Source organism: Amphibalanus amphitrite, unplaced genomic scaffold (genome assembly GCF_019059575.1).
Source record: "Amphibalanus amphitrite isolate SeventyFive unplaced genomic scaffold, NRLGWU_Aamphi_draft 000275F_arrow, whole genome shotgun sequence".
In the NCBI taxonomy this organism is placed as follows: domain Eukaryota; kingdom Metazoa; phylum Arthropoda; class Thecostraca; order Balanomorpha; family Balanidae; genus Amphibalanus; species Amphibalanus amphitrite.
The window spans coordinates 230,552-252,921 of record NW_024881770.1 but is presented as its reverse complement, the minus strand read 5'-3'; the positions used below and the strand labels follow the sequence as shown (position 1 = coordinate 252,921).

The 22,370-nt window shown below is 49.0% G+C and overlaps 1 protein-coding gene across 3 annotated transcripts in view; it reads left to right on the top strand.

The window, feature by feature from the left end:
• LOC122387152 (pumilio homolog 1-like) overlaps nt 1-22,370 on the top strand; it is a 104,918-nt gene that overhangs the window by 46,468 nt on the left and 36,080 nt on the right. For all 3 annotated transcript variants that reach the window (XM_043377062.1, XM_043377063.1, XM_043377064.1), the window contains 2 exons: nt 7,994-8,256; nt 8,694-9,350. In XM_043377062.1, the coding sequence (XP_043232997.1) occupies nt 7,994-8,256; nt 8,694-9,350 (920 nt within the window). The remainder of the gene's footprint in view (nt 1-7,993; nt 8,257-8,693; nt 9,351-22,370) is intronic.

Genomic DNA, 22,370 nt, shown 5'->3' with positions numbered 1-22,370 from the left:
GATGTAATGCATCATTCTTTGAACTGAGTTGCTGATGGCGGATGAAAGCGGAAGTGCTGCACGTTGAATTGGAATCAGAAATGCTCTGTTGCGCTTTTAAGCTTATGTTAGATTTTATAGATGGCTTAGTTTTCCTACTAACATGAGCATGGGACCAGGACTGGGCCTTTGTACCACAGTCGCTGCGCTGCTTGTCAAAACCTAGGTAATGTGTTTTGTTAGGCCATGCTGTGCATTTTTTAAACCTTCAGAGTACATTGTGATCATTGACACACATATTGAACCTGACAAACAGCAGCAAAATCACACCCCATCCTTACCTCTGTGCAGTATCACCCAACAGACAACAGGGCTTCAAAACAGGCAGGTTCCGCATTCAAGTCGCTTCTTGCAACTATGTGACTTATGTTAGGACAATAGACGTGCTGCACAGGGAAGGTGTGTTCTTTGTAGCTCTTGAAAAATGAAGTCATGCCTAAAATTCAGTTTAGAATATTACAATTACAAATAACTTGGATAAAAGTTGCAAAACATGAACTCTGACTGGTCAGTTGAAATATCTTGAGTCAGTGAACCACGCCTGGGCTGGAGGTGGTCAGTTCCCTGACTTGCGCAACCTCGGGCACCTCGGGCAGGAGCTGTGGGACTTGTACATGGACAAATTGAATAGACGCTAGCCTAGATTATGTCGTGGCTGCAGTCCAAGACGTGTTCACCAGTTGCCGTTGCTGCCGCTGCCTGCTGCTGCCCTGCGCAAGATTCCTTGCCCTGCGTGCCGGCTGGCAGCTCACTGCTGGACTGTTTGCGCGCCAGGCATCCTACTGGACGAGTGGGGTAGGTCGCAGATCTTTGAGAGTGAAATGTTTGGTCTAAATATAGCTTGAAACTCTTGCAAATAATTTAATTAAAAGGCAAAATTTCAGAGGACTCCATTGGTGTCTCAGTGGTGACAATCAGAACTTGATCAGAACTGTTATCATGCTGAATGCTGAAACTGAGGATAGGGCTGAGCTGGTAGGCTAGAATTTAATATGCATGCTTACAAGGTCCCCAGTTAATCCACAAATTTGTCAGACTTGCCTGTAGATAAATTCATGCAGATGAAATGTTTCTGGCAGATAGCCCTGAGGCAAAATGCTATTGAAGCTTGTTCCGTAGCTCGTTGCGTTCCACATGAGCCACTACATGAGAGTCACACAACTCTGCCAAATGTGCTGAAAGGCCACAATTTTCCAATAAGTAGGTATATTTATTATTTTTCACAGACACAACAAAAATACAAATGCAGGTCACTACAATTCATTCTGCTTCAATTACAATTGCTGGAATGTGTTTTGCAGACTTATTATATTGAATCTTGAACAGACTATATTATATTACTTTGCTCATGGGCCCAGGCCAGTACTGCAGAGTATGGCTCGCAGGTTGCCAAGGAGCACTGGCCTAAGTTCAAAATGTACACAAACCCTGCAAACTGAGCCAGAAAATTCACACCAAAGGGGGCTGAGAGAACACTTCGCACCCCGCTACACTAAATCTGCACCACACAAAACCAAATCCACACCGCACCACACTTAAATCCGCACCAGACGAAGGAGTCTGCACTGACAACATCTGGACAAAATTGTCATACTTTGCAGTCTGGCTCATGGCTATATCCATTGTGATTCTTAGGTCTGATTATTGAAGTTGAGCTCACTTCCATCATCCATGTGCCCAAGACATTGTGGGCAGCATCAATAATCAAACATCAATATCTTGCTTTTGCTTATTAGGGAGCATTCTATAATCTTTTAAAAATGATAAATAAGGCCTTGTTGATATTCTTTGCAGTTTGCGACCTTCTTCTTGACAAAGTTCAAGCTTCAATTTTCCAATTTTCATTTCAATCCTTTCCATGAACATTGAACATGTTTGTGTTACTTTGCATAAAATACCAATTTCCTGAGTTTTGATTTCATGCGCAATGTTTGTACTATTCGCGGCAGAAGCGTAACAAAACTTTGTGCCACCGATTTGGCAGCTAGGAAAAAAACTTTGCCCGATAAAAAAACAATCATATGACGTAATCGATCCAAAAGCTTTAAATTGGAATTTTTAAACAATTAGCCAACTATGGGCCGAATGTTTGCCGATTTCGTGTACAGGGGCCCCTAATCTATGTCTTGCAACACAAGAACAGTATATCAAAGCAATTTTTTGAAGGTGGGACAGTCCCTTTAAGTGGCATGGTGTCGCTGGTGCTGTGTGGTGCTGGTGACGCATGGTGTCGGATTGATCCGCCCGCTGAGACGCCGAGCGCGGTGTGTGGTGGCCGGCCCGCCGCGTGACCTCGGTACTGCAGCGGAGTGCGGCTCCCTCAGAGGCGCGGGGCCGGCGCCGGGTAGTGATAACAGGCGGTGCACAGCTGCTAACTGGGCGCTCACCGCTCACAGTCGACCGCCGTCAGCGCCGAGCAGCTCCACCGGGGGCCAGGGCCGGGAGGTCGGGGACTGGCGGACTGAGGTGGCCCCGAGACGCTACTGCGGTCAATGGCTGACTGACCGGACTCGGTTGGATGGGGTTTCATTTGAAATTGGCCCCGATTTTCGCCAGGTTTGATGGCAGCTTCTTCTTGAATCGTTAATTCTGTCATATAATTCTCAATTGATGATTTTGCTCGCTGAATCTCTCATGGATTATCTCACTCATACTGTTTTCCCTCTCTCGCTGTGTCTGCGCCATGTTTGCGGCTACGTCTGTATCGACCTCCAACACCTGAGCAGATTGACAGGTGTTTCTCACTGTCGTCTGACTCTCGGAGACTCGGCTCGCGGAGACTGTTGGTCTGGCGCAGACTGATACATGTCCGACTGTCGTCTGTTTCTCGGAGACTCTCGGAGACTGCAGCGGACGGACAGGTGTCTGCTTGTCGTCGTCTGTCTGTTGGAGACTGGTCGGCCTCCCGGAGACTATCAGAATCTGTCGGAATGGATGGAGCGGACTGACAGGTGTGTTGTTTGTCGTCTGTCTCTCGGAGACCCGTCTTCCGGAGACTTGCAGGTGTCTATGGATGTCTGTCTCTCGGAGGTCATCCGCCTGTCTCTCGGAGATCTGTCTCTCAGACCAGGCGGTGCCTGGTCCTCGCGGCCCGGAACTCCTCACTTGGGTGCCGCGGACGAGGGGAGTCATCTGAGAAGGGGAGGGGGACGGGGGTAGACGTTTAGCCCGACCCTGCGGTGGGGAGGGTGGAGAGATTACGCAGCTGGGGCATTCCACGTCAAATCGAACAAAAATCGGCTGTTTTGCACCTTACCATCAGCGATTTCATTATAAATTTGTGAGCGAGTTCCTGTGTGGCCCCGGACATTACATTGATGTTTTTTTGCACATTCTGACCACAGGTCTTCTAAATATAGGGCATGAAATTTTTATAAAATGTTGCATCTTTATATTTTTGAACGACCATAACTTTGGTTGTACTTGTTTGATTTGAATGAAATAAACTTTGCTGTTTAGGTAATTTCTTAAGCATTTGTTTAGAATTGCACCTACTTAAATATATGACCTTGAAATTTGCTTAACTCTGTTCTTAAGCACAAATATTGAAATAGCAAAAAACACGTCACCTTCGATTTGCCTCATTTTCATATATTTTATTGCCTACCATATTCTTAATAACCTGTGAAAAAATTAGAGTGGGCCATTCATAGGTTTTGAAGAAAATTGCACATATGCAAACGTATGTTAGCACGCGCAGTGGAGGGGGAAGAGCGAATTTCGCCCACCCCTCCTGTTTTTCGCCAATATCTCATAAGATTAATGCGAAATTAATTATGGCTACCTGTCAAGAATTGAATTGGACATCTCATCGTGCAAGCAATAAGAAAATCGGTTCACAACTGTTCTAGTAATAGCGGTGTAAAGTGAACATCCTGTCGCCGCAGCGACGCGGCGACTCGGCAGCCGGCGCCGACCGCTACGCGCCGCCTGAATTGTAGACTGTGCCGGGACGGAACGGAACGGTTCCGTCTTTACATCGCGCTCCCTACCGCTGATTACGTTCGATTCGCGTCAAATTTTGTGAGAAGACTAAGAAATGTACAGACAATCTTATGGGGAAAGAATTTTGAAAATCAGTTGGTAAACAATTGAAATATGAACGTGTAAACACAAAATTGTGATTGCTGCGTTTCCCGCATCGGCCGAGCCCGCCTCAGCCGGCAACATGTTACTCTTAGCAGGCCTCTAACTGCCATATTTATTATTGGATTAACTAGAAATTCCCCATACATACTTAAAAATGTATGTTCTTTCGTATAGTGAAGATCAAAAGACGTGAAGATATCGTTGCGTGATAATGTTTTCGTTGAATTTACTTCATGATGCATTTCCACACGGCTCAAAATTCACCGCAAAATACCGTTTGCCTGAGACACTTTTACTATGGAACGTGAATGCTTGACTACGATGACTATGCATTTCCATTCTCGCAGAGTTTGGGATATCACTAATCAGCAATCATTCATTTCAGAAAGTGTACACAAGCAGGCATGTCTTGACTCTGTCTTTCAAGGTCACGCGCGGTTGCGTGATGTTGATGCATGAAAACGGCGTTTGCCGCGAAAGTTATGAATGGCCCACTCCAATTTTTTCACAGATGGTTAGGAACATTATAACGGACATAATATGTAAAAATTACCCAAATCGAAGGTGACGTGTTTTTTGCTATTTAAATTTTTCTGTTTTAATTCAAGGTCAAATGCATTTCAAGGTCACTTCAATTTAATTTTATAATTAAAAATCAAAGCCTTATCAATTGCCTATAAGACCCTGTTAATATCATTTTGATACCAGAAAAGGATCCAGAGTTATAGCCATTTAAAAAATTGATGTGTGGCATTTTTCGCTATATTCGATGACCTATATCTCAGCGATACGTTATCAAATTTCGAAAATATTATACGTAACTCAATTTTGAACCATGCCCAGTCTGCCTACAAATTTTCAGAAAAATCGAAGGGGATGACGGATTTCGGTGTTTGATTTGACGTGGAATGCCCCAGCTGGTGGGAAGGGTACGGGGATGGCGTGGGCAAGAGAGGGAGGTAGGCCAGCCCGGTACACCCGCTGAGGTAAAGTCGGTAATAGATAATGCCGCAACTGGGTATTACCATTTGCAGTTTTGGTAGCGCTACCATGATTGTGGAAACACGGAGCCTGTTTAGCTTACCTAGGTGAGCATATAGTCAGCGGATGGCCGTGCTGGCAGCTCCATCCGTGTCTTATCGCGTCCTGCATGGTGACCGCCACTGTCCTGCTGCCGTCTCCGCCGCCGCCGGTGACCCTGCCGGTCGGCCGGCTGTCACCGTTTGGCAGGCCTCCTACCACAGGTGTGCCCGCCACCCCTCCGACCCCGGCGATCAGGACGGCTGGTGATGGCACCACTGGTGAATGGTGATGATGGTGCATGTGGTGACGGCTCAGTTGGAATTGTAGGTTTGTTGTTTGCTGGGAAGATGTCGACACCGCTCTTCTGGTCCAGTTTGGGCTTGGTGCCAGTACCTTTGTGCTGTGTCTGGTCGCTAGTTGTTTGCATTTTCTGTTGTGATTTTTGCTGACTTATTTTCGTTCCTAGTCGGGTCTTGAGCCGGTGACTGAGGCTTCGATAAGGCTGTATGTTGTTCTCGTGGCTAGTGCTTGTCTGAGGACAATCCTGGCTCTCGACTGCGTCATTACGGCCGCTGCGTCGTAAATCGGTGGTGATTTGGCAGCGGAGTCGGCACCACATCGCCCGGCACAGCCAGCGCCGCAGTCCAATTGCGCTTATACTGTGGTAAACACTGCCTTTGGCCCGACCTTCTCTGGTCGGCCCTCTCCATTCGTAGCTGTGAGTTCGACAGCCGGACCCAACGTCTTCTGACGGCGGCGGGTGGCTGCCGCGTCACTCGGCGACATGTCTCGTCCGTCTCTGAGGCGGAGTGCCACCGCCGGTCGCGTCACCGCTCGTCACGGCGCGCCCTGGTGACGTCACGTGTGGGTCGCCGTGACGCCACCGGTCGGCTGTTTTGGCGGCGGCGCCGTGTCGCCGATCTGTGACGTCAGCCGTCGGCCGGGTCTGTCTGGTGCTCCTGTCACCGTTTGTGGGCCGAGTGGCTGCTACGGAGTGGTTACCAGGCGCGGCACGGACACTGCTGACGGCAGCCTGAGGTGATCTCCAGGCCTGGTGTCGGGGTTATGGCCGGGGGCTGCTGCTCTTCAGCTGCCCCTGGGACCGATTTCCGGGAAGTGCCATCATCAGGCTGGTCGGGCGGGGTGTCTGGGTTGTCGCTAACGGCTTCTGTCGCTCGGAATTACAGATATCCTGGTCTGGTCTTTCTCATGTGGCCAACCCGTTCAATCTCCCATGATATCAAACACTTAGCAACATTAGATCGATGGTTATTTGAACTGTACCGGCGTTGAATACACTCGCCAGTCACCAAAGTAACCATATCCCGGATAAAGCCTTCGATGGCATTTAAATACATTTGAATGGGTGGAGTTTTGAAGCACCATTGAAGCATAACACCGAATTGAAGCATCGAATTTCAGAGCCATGTAGGTATGGCATGGATTGATATTTCGTTTGCATGTTCTGGGAGAAAAACCACAAAACATCTGTTGATTGTGTCATTTCTGTTTTGTTTAGCTGTAGTTGTTTACTTGACTCGCCTTCTCTGCGAAATCATTTTAGTTACAGATTAGCACGTTCCCTCTTTATGACACCCCAGCTATCAGATGACCATTTTACCGCACCTGAGTTGCCAGGTGAACCCTCCCCCTCCACACCACCCACCCTGCCAGACGGCCACTCCCACCCCGCTCCGTCCGTCGGGCCGGCCCTGCCTGCCCTGCCAGGGGCTGGTGCCGCAGTGCGGCCGATCATGTCTGCCGGCCGGTGCCAGAACCTCTCGCGCCGCATACCGCCGCCGTCCGTACCCGGATAACCCCCTGTACCCCCTCCCCGTCCCTCCAGACCTCACCCCTCCCCCCTCCCCCCTCCTCAAACCTCACCCCTCCTCCGGACCCGGGAACCGTGCGACCCGGGCGGTCCTGGGCCGCGGTCATACCGTCCATAGTGCTGCCAGGCGGGGCGGTCAGCCGGCAGCCGGACCTGCCTGCTCCCAGCTCAGTTGCGTCAGAGCTGAACATCCCCGGGCATTCGCCGGGATATATTGGAGCCGGTAGGGCGCGGCGCTGCTGTTGCCATGGCCGGTAGAGTGATATACCGGGAGGTACCGCGGTGGGAAGTTTCGTAAATTGCCGATCAAACTGGTGTGGCGATGCGGATATTATCCAGAGGTAGCATTGATCTCTGAACCGTCAAGGTAGCGGCCGCGGCGTCAGCTCCCAAGGCAACTAAAATTTGTTGAAATTTGTCTGCATCAATGGTTCTCATGGAAGTTGTGGATTAAATGCTTCTTTTTAAAGCGATGCCGGCACCGCAACAGCGCGTCCCTAATACAGTCCCAGACCACCAATATCGGCGTCTGACATTCAACGTGGCATTTAGGATGGCCTCCGTTATCAACTGTGTTATCTCGCCATGAACGCTTCACTTATGTATAACACATTTAGCGCCGGCAGCCTGAGAATGCAACGCTGTATCCCCAGCTGTGGGGGGGGGGGGGGCGTTGCCGGGCGGATGTGAGATCCCGCTGCAGAATCTACTGAGTTATTTCATTGGCCGTGGGAACCTGCGGCCCGGGCTCCTGTCGCCGTATTTTTGCCCCTGGGAGGTCTTGTCCGTGGCTGGTCTGTGGCTGATGTGAGGCGATGTTATCTGTGATTTAGCGATGTTATCTGTGATAAATATGAAGCGATGTTATCTGTGATGAATATGACTACCGTTTTGTTGAAAGCCCCGGCCTGATCACACAGCCTCAGGTCTGGTCCGCTGTTCGCACTTGTACGACACATCCGATTGATGTTTCTCTACACACATCTGACTCCTTGTCTCCTTTCTCGACAGAACATAGCATGAACCAGCCGCTGGGTCTGGTACAGCGGCGGAGCGGCAGTTTTCCTGGCGGCGAGGTGGGCGGCAGCGGCGGCGGCGGGGGCGGCAGCAACGCGCCCGGCGGCGGCGGCGGCGGCGGAGGCGTGCTCTCCCCGAGGTCGGAGAGCGGCGGACTCGGGGTGAAGATGGTGGAGTACCTGCTGAGCAGCTCACCCACCGCGGCGCCGGGAGATAACAACCAGCTGGAGGCGCGCATGCGCGGAATGGCGCTAGTGGTGAGTGCTGGATAATTTAGGGGAGATAGGCTGGTGGAGGGTTTAGCGTTGGATAAGAAAGGAGATAACCCTGGGGAATAGAGAGGAGGTTATCTTTGCTACTCGGAAGGGTCTAGACGTGTAGTTCAAAGGTCACGTGAGGTTTTGGAAGGTACGAGGAGAAGCGGGTTTCAGTCGCCCGATGGTGGTGGTACCGGCTATGTGTGCTGTGCGTTGGTGCTTTTAAAATCCGTCAGAGCCTTCTGTACCAATTTTGATTATTGAGAATCTGCTTTTTCCGTGCGTGGAAACATCTGTAGCTGTCTTCCAACTGGTCCAATTACCCTGATGCGACCTCCCGGTCGTTCATCCTTCCGTTTCCGTCCCGTCTCTCCTGGCCGTGACCCTGCGACTGACCCCGGTGACCCACCAGCTGACCTCTGTGACCCGCCCCACAGTCTGCGCCCGAGGCGGAGGAGAAGGACAAGGCGCCGTCGCCGTTCGACGCTCAGCCGGAGGACGCCGCGCCCGTGGCGCCGCCCAACGGACTCGTCCAGAACGGACTCGACGACGACTCGAAGGCGTTCAACCGGACGCCGGGCAGCCGGCAGCCGAGCCCGGCCGAGGAGCCGCAGCAGGGCGGCGGCGAGGTGGCGCCGCCGCCGCAGCCGCCCGGCATGGCCCTCGATGCGGCCCACTTTGGTTCTGTGATGATGGCGGCGCCCAACGGCGGCATGGGGTTCGGCGTGCCGCCGGCGACGGCAGCCGCGCTGCAGCCGCACCTGGGCCACGCGCCGCCCCACCCGGCCGACTCGTTTGGAATGATGCACGGCGGAGTGGAGCCGCAGCCGCCGCCGCATCACCAGCCGCACCATCAGCCCCACCACCAGCCGCACCACCAGCCGCCGCACCATCAGCACCAGCAGCACCACCCGGCGCTGCATCACCAGCAGCACCATCCGCATCACCACCACCAACAGCAGCAGCAGCAGCAGCACCAGCAGCCGCAGGCGCCACCGCCCCCGCCTCAGCAGCAGCAGCAGCAGCAGCCGCCGCAGCAGCCCCAGCAACAACAGCCGCAGCAGCAGCAACAGCAGCAGCCGTTCGACCAGCAGGTGAGTGGGGAGACATCTGTCGGCTGGGTGGGAAAAGCTGTGGTTAGCCCCAGGCTCAGTAGACGGCGGTGGTATGCTGGGTCCGCGGCGGCCCGCCGTTTCGCTGAGCTGGTTATTGAGCTGCACTCTCCGCCGGTAGCGGGCCATCGAGATAGCTCTGTTTACTACCCGTGGCGTCATTTAAGTGGCGGGGGGCCACGCGAGCCACTAGTTTATGGCAGGATGGTGCGCCCAAACACTGAAATGGGCGGGTGAATTTTACGACCGGCTAACTTGCCTTGTATTGAAAGTTGGGTCATTTAACCAACCAGAACCAGAAGCATATGTCGAAGTCAATTTATGGACATCTCGCTGTAAAGCATAATCGGCGATTTGTTTTTGAGGCTTATTCTGACAGTATAAAAACACACTATCAAGTATTTTTTCCTCTAGTGTTGGTGTGTAGCGGTACCGGACACAGGCACTGCACGCGCAACTATTGTTATCGAGTGCTGCACACTTCATCTAAGTGGTTTCAACTGAGACACTTCAGTTGAGTGGATGACACCCACTCCACGTTTTACCATAGAAACTACCTTCGCGATCAGTCGCAATCTTCGTCACTAGTTTATTGGCCCGCTCTAATGTATTCCGACCGTCCGCTGTTATCTCGGGGAGTTCTCATTTCCCCGGCTTCGCGCGCACCATTCGTATCTATTTCTCTCCGAATCTGGCCACTCCACCGCCCGGGTCGCAGGCTGCTCTCCTCTGAATTTACGACGCGTTCGACCGGCCCTCGCGCGCGCTGCCCGACGGTAAATAGGCTGCAGCGCAGGCAAAAAAGGGGTGAAATATTCGCGAGTGATTTGCAAACAGCGTCTGGCCGGCCACCGGGCGGGCGGGCGCGTGACCGTGTTGCCAAGGAAGCTGGATATGGCGCCGGTGGGAGGCGAAACACGATAGGGAGAGGATGTGTAGCGTGCGTAGGGTGGAAACGGTTTCTGATAAAAATGTTTGCGTGTTGAGTGGTAGCTGGTGCCGGAAGGATTCAATTTTTTTTGCTGTGCCGTTAAATGTGTTGTTGGAATGCGGTTTGCGCCCAAAGATAAATGCCTGTTTCCTTTCCACCAAAGGCAAATGCTGGCTGACTTACAACTGCCGACTGGCTTTCCAACCCTGCCAGGGTAAAGGTGTTGGGTGTTATGACCTGAAGACATCAGTATTCGGGACTTTCGTGCCAGACCATTATGACTGGCCCGCTATCTCGCTATGATGACTCTGGCTGACCCGCCGTCTCTTTTATGATGTTTCTATGACTGGCGGTAGCCCAGTGACGGTGTCCCGCCCGCCCCGCTGTTGTCTCGCTCTGTAGCCTCGCTATGTCACCAGTCAACGAGTGATGATGAATTTTATTTGATAGTCCGGAGGCGGAGAAGAGTAACGACCATATCATGCCAAAATTACCAGGAGACAGAGCTGTTGATGGACAGGATGTGATGGCCCAGTCGCAATTGGTGCATATCAATGCTGAGGGTGTCCCCAATGGGCAGTGGGTATAGCCGCCAAGGGGTGATTGGCTGGCTGCTTAGAGTGCGCACATGATGCGGAGAGCGGTTGAAATAGGGCATGGAGTATTCAGCTCACCTTGCTGTTGGCTGCATCATGGATGAATCAAATTGAGTGGGGATTTTGCCTCTATCACACGCTTCTCAATAGTTTTGTTCCTCTATCGCTAATTACTTTGCATTTTTCCATGTCTATGTCCGAGTTTGCGTACCACTTTCCATGTTGTTCCACCCACTCAAGGCATCACTCTTATCACTTCTCTTCGCTCCGCTGAGTCTGTCTCGTCGTCTGCATTTTCTGTCGCCGTTGGCGGCGCGACTAGCAGCGCCCGGCGGTGCGCTGTCCTGGCTCAGCCGTGAGGGGCTGGTCGGCTGCCGACAAGGCCCGTCCATTAGTGTAGAACACGGCTGCGGCATGGCTCCCTCCCCTCCTGCTGGGACGAGGCAGTGGGGGAGCCGACCGGGCCACCTGGGATTGGGAACGCACTGTGGATCTCTGGGCAGGTGGTAGGCTACCTACTGATGATATCTCTGACTAATGTCTCCCGGGTGCGCCTGTGAGTTGGCACTCATGCATCGGCACATTCGGTTGTATTCGTTCCACCTCCCATCCCTGCGAATCCAACTCCGTACCCGTCATTTCTCTTTCTTATGCCCTTTCTGGACATCTATAACATGAGAAAGTTACAGCCGCCGCATACCCAATGTGGCGCAGCGCCATAAACCAGTAGTAATGATCGCCATTGTCATTATCACTGACGCCGTCGGGCTACCACTTCCTTGCCGTCCGTCTTCTTGCCGCGCCTTCGCCGCGTGGCTGTTCCCCGCCGGGCCCTGGCTCATCCATCGCCGCCAGCCGACTATATGCTGGGTCTGTCGGCGTGAGGTAAACCGTCACCCTGGAAGTGGACACGCCCTCACAGAAATATTGTTGCGATTATCGGAGGATAATTACAGCACAGGGGGATAATTGCACTGGATGGAGGCTGTGCTGAACTAAGAGAAAAGGCTGCGCTGGCGCGGATGCCGACCGTACTAGGCCAGAGAAAGGCTGATGTAACAAGAACAAAGGCTGTGCTAGATCAGACCAAGACGGGATTATTGTTACTGAATCGGACAAGGACCGCATGGGGTTGGACATGGACCGCACTAGTCAGGAACAATTGCACTCTTTGGACTAAATCCGCGCAGAAGAATTGCACCGGTTATCGCTCGCTGGTTCGGTAATGGATGACTCGCGCGCGGCAGCGGTGGGTTGCGTGTCACTCCCGCTGCCGAGTCCAGTTAAAGGGACCCTCCCACCTTCAAAAAAGTTAATGAATTGGCATAAAAGTGATGTAGCGTGAATCACAAAGAGCGAAAATGGACATCTACCAAATTTTACCGGAAAATATTCACCCGTTTTCGAGATATAAGACTTTTATTTTTGTTTACTTTTTGGGAACTCCGCTGTTTCTATGACGTCACATAAAGGTTTTCTTTACGTCGGCATTTGGAAGCAATAGTTTGGTATCAAAGTGCGACAAATATTGCGCGAATGATGCGTTTATCTTATCAAGGTCAATATATGATGACCAATAAAGGATTCCAGGACAATTCTTCTTATGGCATTTCTTCGTATCGCAATTCTTCGTCTGCAAATCTTCGTCAGGGCATTTATTCGTATCGCATTACTTTGTCTCGCATCAGGGTATATGAAAATCGGCTCGCATTTCTTCTTCAACGCAAATATATGCAAGAGTAAGCATTGAGGGACAAATAAATGCACCGACGAAGATTTGTAGACGAAGAAATGCGGACGAAAAATTGTGCTACGAAGAAATGTCATGCGAGGATTCGTTCGGGTACCATGACATTTATGTGATTTCAAAGTCAAGGTTCACAGCTGATCTGCTAAATCAAGCCAAGAATCCAAACTATCAAAAAACTATAAATATTTGTTTGTCTGTCACAGAGGTCTCAAGCAATATAAGGTTGACATATGTTGAATCAAAAATCTACTGCCACAGCTCACATCTCCTGCCTTAGTTTATCATTGTTGTTTTAACTTGCTTTCAAGAGAAACAGAAGCCAGTATCTGATATCACTTCAGATGATTGTTTCAAGATCTGAGTTCAAATGGAAATAAAAGCAAGATCAAAATGAAACAGGGATTATTGCTGTTAAAGTAGTTTGGCCATGATACAACAAGCACATAAATCATTAGCCAAATCAAAAACTGGTTGGTTTGTCAAGATGTTTGTTGTCTGTCGTCTGTCGAGCTGCTATGAACACTGAACGCTCTCACTCTTACTTTAAAGAGAGCAGTTTAAGTTGAATGGTAGTGAGCTGTAATTAGACAAAGCAGCTATTCAGTGCTCACATCAAGCCAGGCTAGGAAATGGCATCAACTGTGGTGGGAGGAAGCAGGTTCGGCAGCCCTATGTTGTAAACTTCTGTTGTGTCTTGTGTTTGATCAACTGATGTTTTCTGCAGTGATAGTAGCAGGTAACTGCATGCTTGTCAAATTATGTGAATAAACGAATTCATAACATTGCATTTTTCTCTCCATGCAAGGAACAAGTAAGATGTTGTAGAAAATGTATTAGAGGGCTGCATTGCTGATTTTGCACTTTATCAGAGCTTTAATTAGAATTGCTTTACTGAAAGCTACACACAGGCCACAGCACTGAAATTCACAATGTCATAGCTTTTGGCAGAAAAAAGACTTACCTAGGTAAAATTGGCTGAAAGTATGGCAGAGCAGGTCTTGATGCGTATGCCCATCCGTGTGCTTGCCGAAGCCGAACTGACTGCAACACATTAACTCTGACCCACCATGGTGGCTGGCATATCCTGAACTTTCACCACTCTAAACAAGACAACTTTCAGCCCTCAGCATTGTATTAAAATAAAACACTGTACATGACACTCAAAATTTGTTTCAGTGCCATCCACAGACAACATCAGTCGCCATTCACCAGGCCAGTAAAAACAGAATAGATAATAGCTTCAAACCCATGTAGTCAGAGTTACTAGGTCTGCACCTCAAAACAAAATCCAGGTGACATTCACCACGCCAGTAAAAAACAGGTACTTAGGTAACGTAACAGCTTCAAATCTGGTAACATGTTGGTCGGACTTTACACTACCATATTTACATGGAATAATATGATACCAAACAATAGTGCAACCATTCTGGACAACAAAAGTGTATGATAAAATTAATTTAGAATACTTTGGCAGCATGATTTACGAGCACAGGCAGATGTTACCTACCAGCCTTCTCAATGCTCGTAAAACCAACATTGTAGTTTTGATTTTACCTTACATGATAACACACTTGGCTGCAATGGCACATTTAATTTAATACTGTGAAAAGACCAGTTATAACCACTTCACAAGCACAATTGCACCTCATGCCGACATCCTTTTCCAAAGACAGTCAGCAGCGTCTTTCGTCAAAACTGGAAGATCAATCCCCTTTTAACTGTTAACATCAAAAATATTTCTTCATGGTGTGATCTCCATATGAAAGCCTTGCAGGAAAAGAATTAATGTCAATTATAACGACTTTGCGCCGTTCACGCATGTTAAAAAAGTATGGTTAAATCTTGATAGCACAAGTATTTTTCGCAGCATCGGAGGACTGTCTCTAAACGCGCGCGTGATTTCAGTTTTTTAAGTAAAACGTCGGTATAACAGAAATTAATCCCGGGAATAATATTGTTAATCAGACTTTTTCTTTCCATGGTGGAGCCCGAATGGTTTCACAAGAATGGTTTCAAGCTGCTCGCTGAAAAAAAGAATATTGGCCTGCATTGAGATTGAATGTTAAGTGCACCGAAGGCAACACAGAGCTAAATCAAATTCAGAGAGAGCTTTGAGACGCCTTCTTATTTTTTTTTTTAATCTGATAGGCCCACTGCTTTGTCCGATCACTCAAAGGTGGTGCTCGTAATGCAGAAAATGGATACGAATGGTACAGACAGCGAGAAAAAAAACTGCAGTTTGCTCTCCCAAGAGCTGGCGAACAGAGAAGCAGAAGGTGTTCCAACCAACACAAGGAAGACCCAGAATGGGCTGTAGCCACTTATCGTGATAGGAGCAGCGCAGGCCAAGTGTCTGATTGGTATACCCAGGCACACATGATACAGAGATGATGGAATAGATCAGAGCTTGTAAATACGCGTTTTCAGAATAAGGTTCTCACAGAAGGCGGCCCTGGGTGCTTAAGTTCTTTACAAGTGCTGCAAGAGGGCCTGCATATGAATATAAGAGACTGACCGAGACATTGCACAGTCCACTTATTCCACTATTGCATTTCCTAATTGGCGCTATTAATTTGATTAATTAGTACACACTTCGTTATTAACAAATGTTCCCCGAAAACAAAACCAAGCCCCGTTTCTTTTCCCAATCCGTCAATGTAGCCCTTTTAAATAGACGAGCTGAGCAACGAACGGCGCAAAGTCGTTATAATAAATGTAATCGGACCGCCTCCTCGGTACACCAGGCATTATTCGGTGTGCCTTGCCAAGAGTGTTTATATTTAATGCACTCGCAGGCTCGTGCATTAAATACAAAAATAACACTCATTTCATTCGTGTTATTTTTGAAAATATTAACCTTACTTCGTTCGGTTAATATTTTAGAAAAAATAATGCCCTCACTCCGTTCGGGCATTATTTAAAACACCCTTGGCTAGGCACACCGAATAATACCTGGTATACCGAGGAGGCGGTCCGATTAAATATATATTGTCAGCTCTTCAAATTTCTTTGGACTTTAACTTGCAGTACCATATCCAGTTTGCTTTGATATTTTGTTTTTTATTCCATGTTAAAGTTCAACACCAAGCTCCAGATATAGCAGGCAGCTTGATCATCTTCGGCCTTGGTATAATATATATGGCCTTGGGTATAATATCAGTCCAAGTTACAGTGGTGGGTATCTTCTAATATTCAAATTAAAATGAAAAGCAACAGGCTTTCTCAGCGCCCACGGTCATAGAATACTATCAGCGCCGACGACGGATTTCACGTTGATAAAGAAGGGAGCTCAAGGTCAGCAAAACTCGGGTTCAAGGAATGGCGGGCGTTGAAATGACTGCTGACGTCATCAAAAAACCGCTAATGGTTAAGAGATAGGGACTAAGCTGGTCCCACCCTGCAAGTAAAGGGAAGAAATTTCTTGAACACCATAAAGCTGCGGGGTTTGCGACCAGGATAAATGGTGGTTTCTGAGCCTGGCCGCAAACTTGGCTATCTCAACTCAAAACTAATGTTAAGGTGGGATGGTCCCTTTAAAGGTAGTGTGCCACCTTTAAAAGATTTCCCATTTTATTTTTCCTAGGATAAGAAGCTTCTGTTTTTACCTAATATCGCAAAAAAAATCAAAAATGGGCCTGGAATAGTGCTTTTTTCGCCTAAAAGTTTATCGGTTTTTAGATATGTATAACAACTGTAGTGGGCTCACCTGCAAACAGGCGTCGGGCAACAATCGCGAATGCGGCGCACTTGTGACAATAAGCAAAGGTCATTATAGTGTTACGACCATACGACGTACGGGAATGAGTTATCAGCTGTCTAATCGTAGACAACACAATGTCGAGCCTTAAACTGTAAGCCCGTATTGGTATTGTTTCTTTTATTTGGCTGTCGAACATTATTTATGGTTTGAAATATGATTTTATGTAAAATAATTGATATGAAAAAGCCGTCTTATAAGTTATGACCCCATTTCACCACACGCAAGTGGCAGAAATGACAATGATCAGCTGACGCATTTGTCTTGGCCGAAGTCAGAGCGCGCAGCCCGACGCATCACCACCGCACCACAAAGTATGAGCAGAAGCCGCGCCCAAAGCCAGGGCCCCGGTAACGTGAGGTAGCCGAGTCGGGGCAGCGTGCGCTGACCCAAGCCGGGGCCGCAGCTTTGGGCGCGGTCTACCGCATCCCCGCGGGCAGCCCCGGGCTATCACATGACACCGGGAGGACGCGCGGCTCCGGCTTGGGTCAGCGCACGCTGCCCTGACTCGGCTACCTCACGTTACCGGGGCCCTGGCTTTGGGCGTGGTCTACCGCACCACCTAACAGGCGTGTTCGAAACCGCAGGAGCTGATGATGAACGGGTTTATCGAAACTTGATTGGATGAGCATATCGGTAATAGCGATTTCAGTGTGTACATTTATTGTTCATAGTGGTGTGAAATGTGGTTGGGGTACGACCGACAACCCGTCGGGGCGAATTTCGCACTGGGGTACTCAAAATTTGAAGAATTTAAGACGTTTCCATGAGTTTTGAAGGTATGGATAAGTTCTAAAAATCCGGTTCTCCTTATCTGGGCCATTAACTCCATACGGTCCAAGAAAGCTGGCACACTACCTTTAAACCTCTGCCGCCGCACCGAGCGCCGCCCGCTGCAGTCTCGTGGTCGCCTCCGGCGCCGGGCAGGGTAACCAACCTTACGCAAAGAGAGAAGGGTTGCCCTTCTGCCTGCCCTTCGCGTCCACCCGGCCGGCGACCCCTGCGCAGCGGCGCACTCACGTGCAGGATGAAGTGAAGGGCGCAGAGGTCAGTCTGGGTCGTGAGAGGCGCTCTGCACTCTGCAGGTGTTTGTGCTGGGAGCGGGTCACACCGGGTGAAGCAGCGAAGTGTAGCCGTGTACGAGCGATGATGCTGGGGCCGCCAGAGGGAGGTTAGCGTGGTGTGTTTGGAATAAAGAGACGGGAAAGAGCGGAAGCGGATGAAGCGGATTTGGTCGAGCGCGGCCTCGGTTATAAAGATGAATGGTGGCGGTCGGGTTGTTCAAATACGGCTCGGATGCAGGGCTTCCCGTGTTTGGCATAACAGCATAAGTGATGAGAAACAGGCTTCGCTCGAACAAGCAGCGATGTGGTATAGAGATGTCAATCGGATACCAACTTTTTGGTATACCGATACCAAACCGATACCAACTTGGTATTTGGTATTTTAATCGTAATGTGTTGGTATTTTGTTGGTATCATAAACCCTCACTAATGTATAAGAGGCTAAGAAATCGGTAAAAAGCTGGTATTTCCCTGGTGTTCCCAAGTTGGTTTGGTTTCGGTATTTCCCCACAGTTTTGGTTGGTATTTGGTTTGGTATCGGTATTCCGATTTTCCGTAATTGACATCACTAATGTGGTAACACATTGAAAGATAAGGGGCATTGGTGCAGGAGCGCGGATACGCGTGTCATAGTATAGGGAACGGCGAACCGGCCCGCCATAGACGGATAAGACAGCTGATAGTTGTACCATAAACGTGATAGACGTCATACAAGTGCCATATACCTACGGGCTACCAGACCTGTGACGACAAAGCTCTAGGGACAAAAACCATCCCTCAGCGTAGATAGGATCGGGACAATGTTGGGGTCCGTGCGATATCAGCACGCGGCGGGATACACTTTCGCCGGAGGTAGATACTGAACCGTCGAAAGTGTGAAGCCTTCGGCTGGTGGCGCCCTGTATGGGGAGTAGAATCGTTTATGTTGTTCTGTTGCTGTTGCAGATGTCTCAAAATTGGTCCGTAGCTCTGCCTGCATGCTAGTGGATTCCTCGGAGAAGTCACAAGCGACATAGTTCAGAAAGACGGTGGAAATGGGTAGGGCATCCGATTCCCCTCTCAGGATCCTTTGACGGTAAAATCATGCAATATTGAGAAAGACACGCGAGACATGCTCTGATATGCAAACGCACGATACTGCGTCGGCGATACACTGCTTTCGAGGAGGCACCTGTAAGGGGCGCGTTGAAAGCAGGGGCATAATGAGCCTGCTGTTTCCCGCCCCTAAGTCCGCCGGTTGCTGGTTTTTAACTTGATGTTGCAACATCTCAGAACTAGCATCATTTTCCGCGTCATTGTGCGCAGTTTCTTTTATGCTTGCTTCATACCCTACGCTCATTAACCCGGCACCGCCTGGGCTATTTCCGTACCCACATCAGCCTGGGGGGGGGGGGTCGGATCCGACCCCCCCCCCCCTGTTATCTCGAGAACCAATGGTCGTATCGAGCCCCGCGAGGCGGCGTTCGAAAGGTCTCTACGAGACCTTCCCAAAGCACTCTTAAGATTTTAAGATTGAGGTCAACTTTCGGGTCAAGGTCAGGTCAAAGGTCAAATTCAGGGGTTTTGCATGATTAGGCTTACGGACAGCGGAATCGATAGCTGCTGCTCGAAACTCACCACAAATGACCTCAAAGACATAGTGAAGGTACCATGTGCGTATAGGGGTCATACTAAGTACGGGTCAAGGTCAGGTCAGGTCACGAAAGGTCACGGTTTTCACTTTCTGCTACATGGGCGTGCGACACATGTTTTATGGCTTATTTTTCACGCCAAATCCGATGGTAATGGTTATATGTGACCCCAAGTCACTGTGCTGGTGATAAGTGTGCATTGAAAGCATAAAAATCGTTTATACCATACATAACTAAACGAGGGCTAAGAAAAAAAGTCAATTTTTCAACTTTTTATTTTTGACATAAAAATGCACTTTTCTAGACGAGCTTTGTCCCAGGAATCTAGTGGTGCCATTTGTTTTCACATGCGATGTTCAGAAGTGCCTCTAATTCGCGAAAATGCTTATGACGTCACCATGCCCTATGCATGTTGGAGCTATTTTTTACAATTTGGGGGTCAAAAATCAAGATAGAAAGTTGAAATTTGGGACATCTAATGTTCTAATAGAGCTCTATAACATATATTCCGGTTTTTTTGGAAATTCTCAAAATTTTGGATTTTATTAGCTGTTTTCCAAAAAATATAGTTTTTTGAATTTTTAGGGGTGAAAAACGCATTTTATGGAAAATCCGAGATAGCCATTTTAAAGAGCTCGTTGAGCTGCGTCTTTTCATGTCCTTAATTTGCGATTTGCGTAAAACCTCGATTTTTGGCGATTTTTTAAACATTTACCATTTTTTGACTGAAAACGCCATGTAGTTACATCACTAAAATCGATATATCTCAGAAATTTTTGAAAAATTTTTCTTAAAAATTGCACAGGAGACGTCAAATTGATGGGGGAGAAGGTATGCGAAGTTTCAAGTTGATAGCGCAGGCGGTTCATGAGTTATTCAAGAAAAACGGAGGGGGGTCGGATCCGACCCCCCCCCCAGGCGGTCGCGGGTTAAATAGCGGCGTAAAGGGCTCCGTTGTGCGTATGAGCCCTCCACACCTCTGACGCGCCGTGTACCGCTAGTTCCGCAGCGGGCGGCAGGGACAAGGGCCGGCCGGCACACCCCACGTGCCGCAGTCCAACGGACGGTGTGCAGCGATGCAGTTTACGAGTACACAGCCTCCTATTGAGAGACGGGCACCGCTCCCTATTGTGATTGAGAGCCTCATCCGCCCCGGACGGCGACCCCCGATTGCTCAAGAGCAAATTCCTGCGAGCGCGCTGTGCTGCTCATTTGGACGAACCGGTGCGCGGCCGAAATGTCGAATCATCCCGGGGCTGTTCCAGCCTGCGCCGTGGCGCTGCTTCCCTGCGGCTGACTCCTAGAAGGAGCTCAACAACACACGTATGTGGGTGGTTTTTTATGTCCGCACTGCGGCCTTGTGCGGCCCGCGAGCGTGCCGATTTCTCCCCTCCATACTGCCTCGCGTGAGCGTCTTCTGCGCACCCTCCGCATTGCAGTGGCAATCGGGCGGCTTTTTACGCGCCGCGTGATCCAACCACTGTCATTAGGAGACCTTTCGTCGTGCCTTCCGTACGTGCGACCTTCCGAACACCGCTCACACGCGACATCTGCGAGTGCGACGCATCTCCTGTTTCTATGAAATAGAACAAGCCGAATGACAGGATGAATCCGCTTGCCCGTCTTCCTAATATTCCCGAACAGCTCCCAGCTGAGACCAATATTTCGGCAGAGTGGGTGAAATTCCGCCCAATCATCGTCATCCTTCGTCGTCTGCGGCGGTCGGAGCTGCTCCCCAGTCGCACGCGCCGCACATTTCGCTGCCGGAATGGGCTCGGGCCGACGAGCAGAGGCGCGGGACCGACCGCCGCGGCGGCCGCCGCTGTCGTTTCGGCTGATGGCTATTCACGAACAGAATGCGTGAGAGGCTGCTTAGCCACCGACTCGGGTGGTCGAGGGGTGTTGGTGTCTGGGTGGCACGCCGAGCCGCGGAAAGTAGTAGTGGCTGAGTGGTTTCAGTTATTGGCCTGGTAGTGGTGAGATGGTGTAGGGTAGTGTGGTTGTGTAGGTGTTTGTGTCGCTCAGTAGTAGTGAGTAGGGCGGTTATGTGTAATGGATGATCTGAAAATGCGGTGAGTTGTAAGGCGCCGGGTCGGGTCGAAATGGAAGGCCCTGGTTGTGGCCGTCATTTCAGTCGGTGACACACCAGGGAAATAAGCTAAAATTAGAGCGCTCTATTTATTGCTTCCGCTACTTCACCGTCTCCCATAGGGTCCTGTGTTGAGCTGGTGTCGAAGCTCTAAAAATGACGCCGATTTTTGCACCCTTCTCACGAAAACCGCTCGGACCGCCTGGAAACTAATTGTTCCGCTCTAAAAATTTCATGATCGACGGGAAAATGAACGAGGAAAAGATTGGTCCTGAAATAATTTTGAACTCCCTGTAGAACTTATCGAAATATGGCTGCAAACTAGGAGCATGTCAAAATCGACAAAACAATACAAATAAACTTACCGGGATTTTTTTATTTTCCATGCAACTGTGTATAAAATCAGTCTCTTTTTCGGAAAGATCATCTTCTGTTTAATAAATAATTCCACAATTGCAATCGAGAAAAAAAAACATTTCTGCTGTGACAGCAGTTTTGGCATTGTGCCAGTTGTGTGGCGTGCGCGGTGCTGCGTGGTCGTTGGGACGGAGTTGTGAGTATTTTCGGTGTTTTAAATGGTTGATGGCCATTTGAACGAGCTTTATATTATTTCCTACCAAATTTTGCATCAAATTATTGCTTTGAAAGACCATTGAAACCCCTTATCTCTTCTTGAAACACGATCATATTCATCGTCGACGAAAATGGCGCGGAACTCCATGTGCGTTTCGATCGAAATAAATCGTAAATTAAATAATATTCGATGATAAGTATCATATTCTAGTGACACATTTTCATAACATAAGGCATAAACTTTGCAAGTAAGTCAACATTGGATAATTGGATGCTTATTTTGCTCACATATCCTGGTAGTAGTCAAATGGCTCAATTGTTAGATAAATGTAAATATATGTTTTGGCTTGATGTTTGCTGTGAAACCACCCAGCCACTTGCTGGTTGAGTGGTTTTTTGATAATTACCTGATAAGCATTTCTCCTTTTCCTTAAAAGAAACTAAAATTCTTTTCAAAGTAACCCATTTTTAGGAAAGGCGGGTTGCTCATTGACATTTCATGTTCTTGTTTTGTTATTGCTGGCAGTATTTTGATACAATAATGCAATATGAATTTTTTGCAATAATAAAACCTAAGACAAACTTAGCCAATGCGTCAATCAAACACCCAA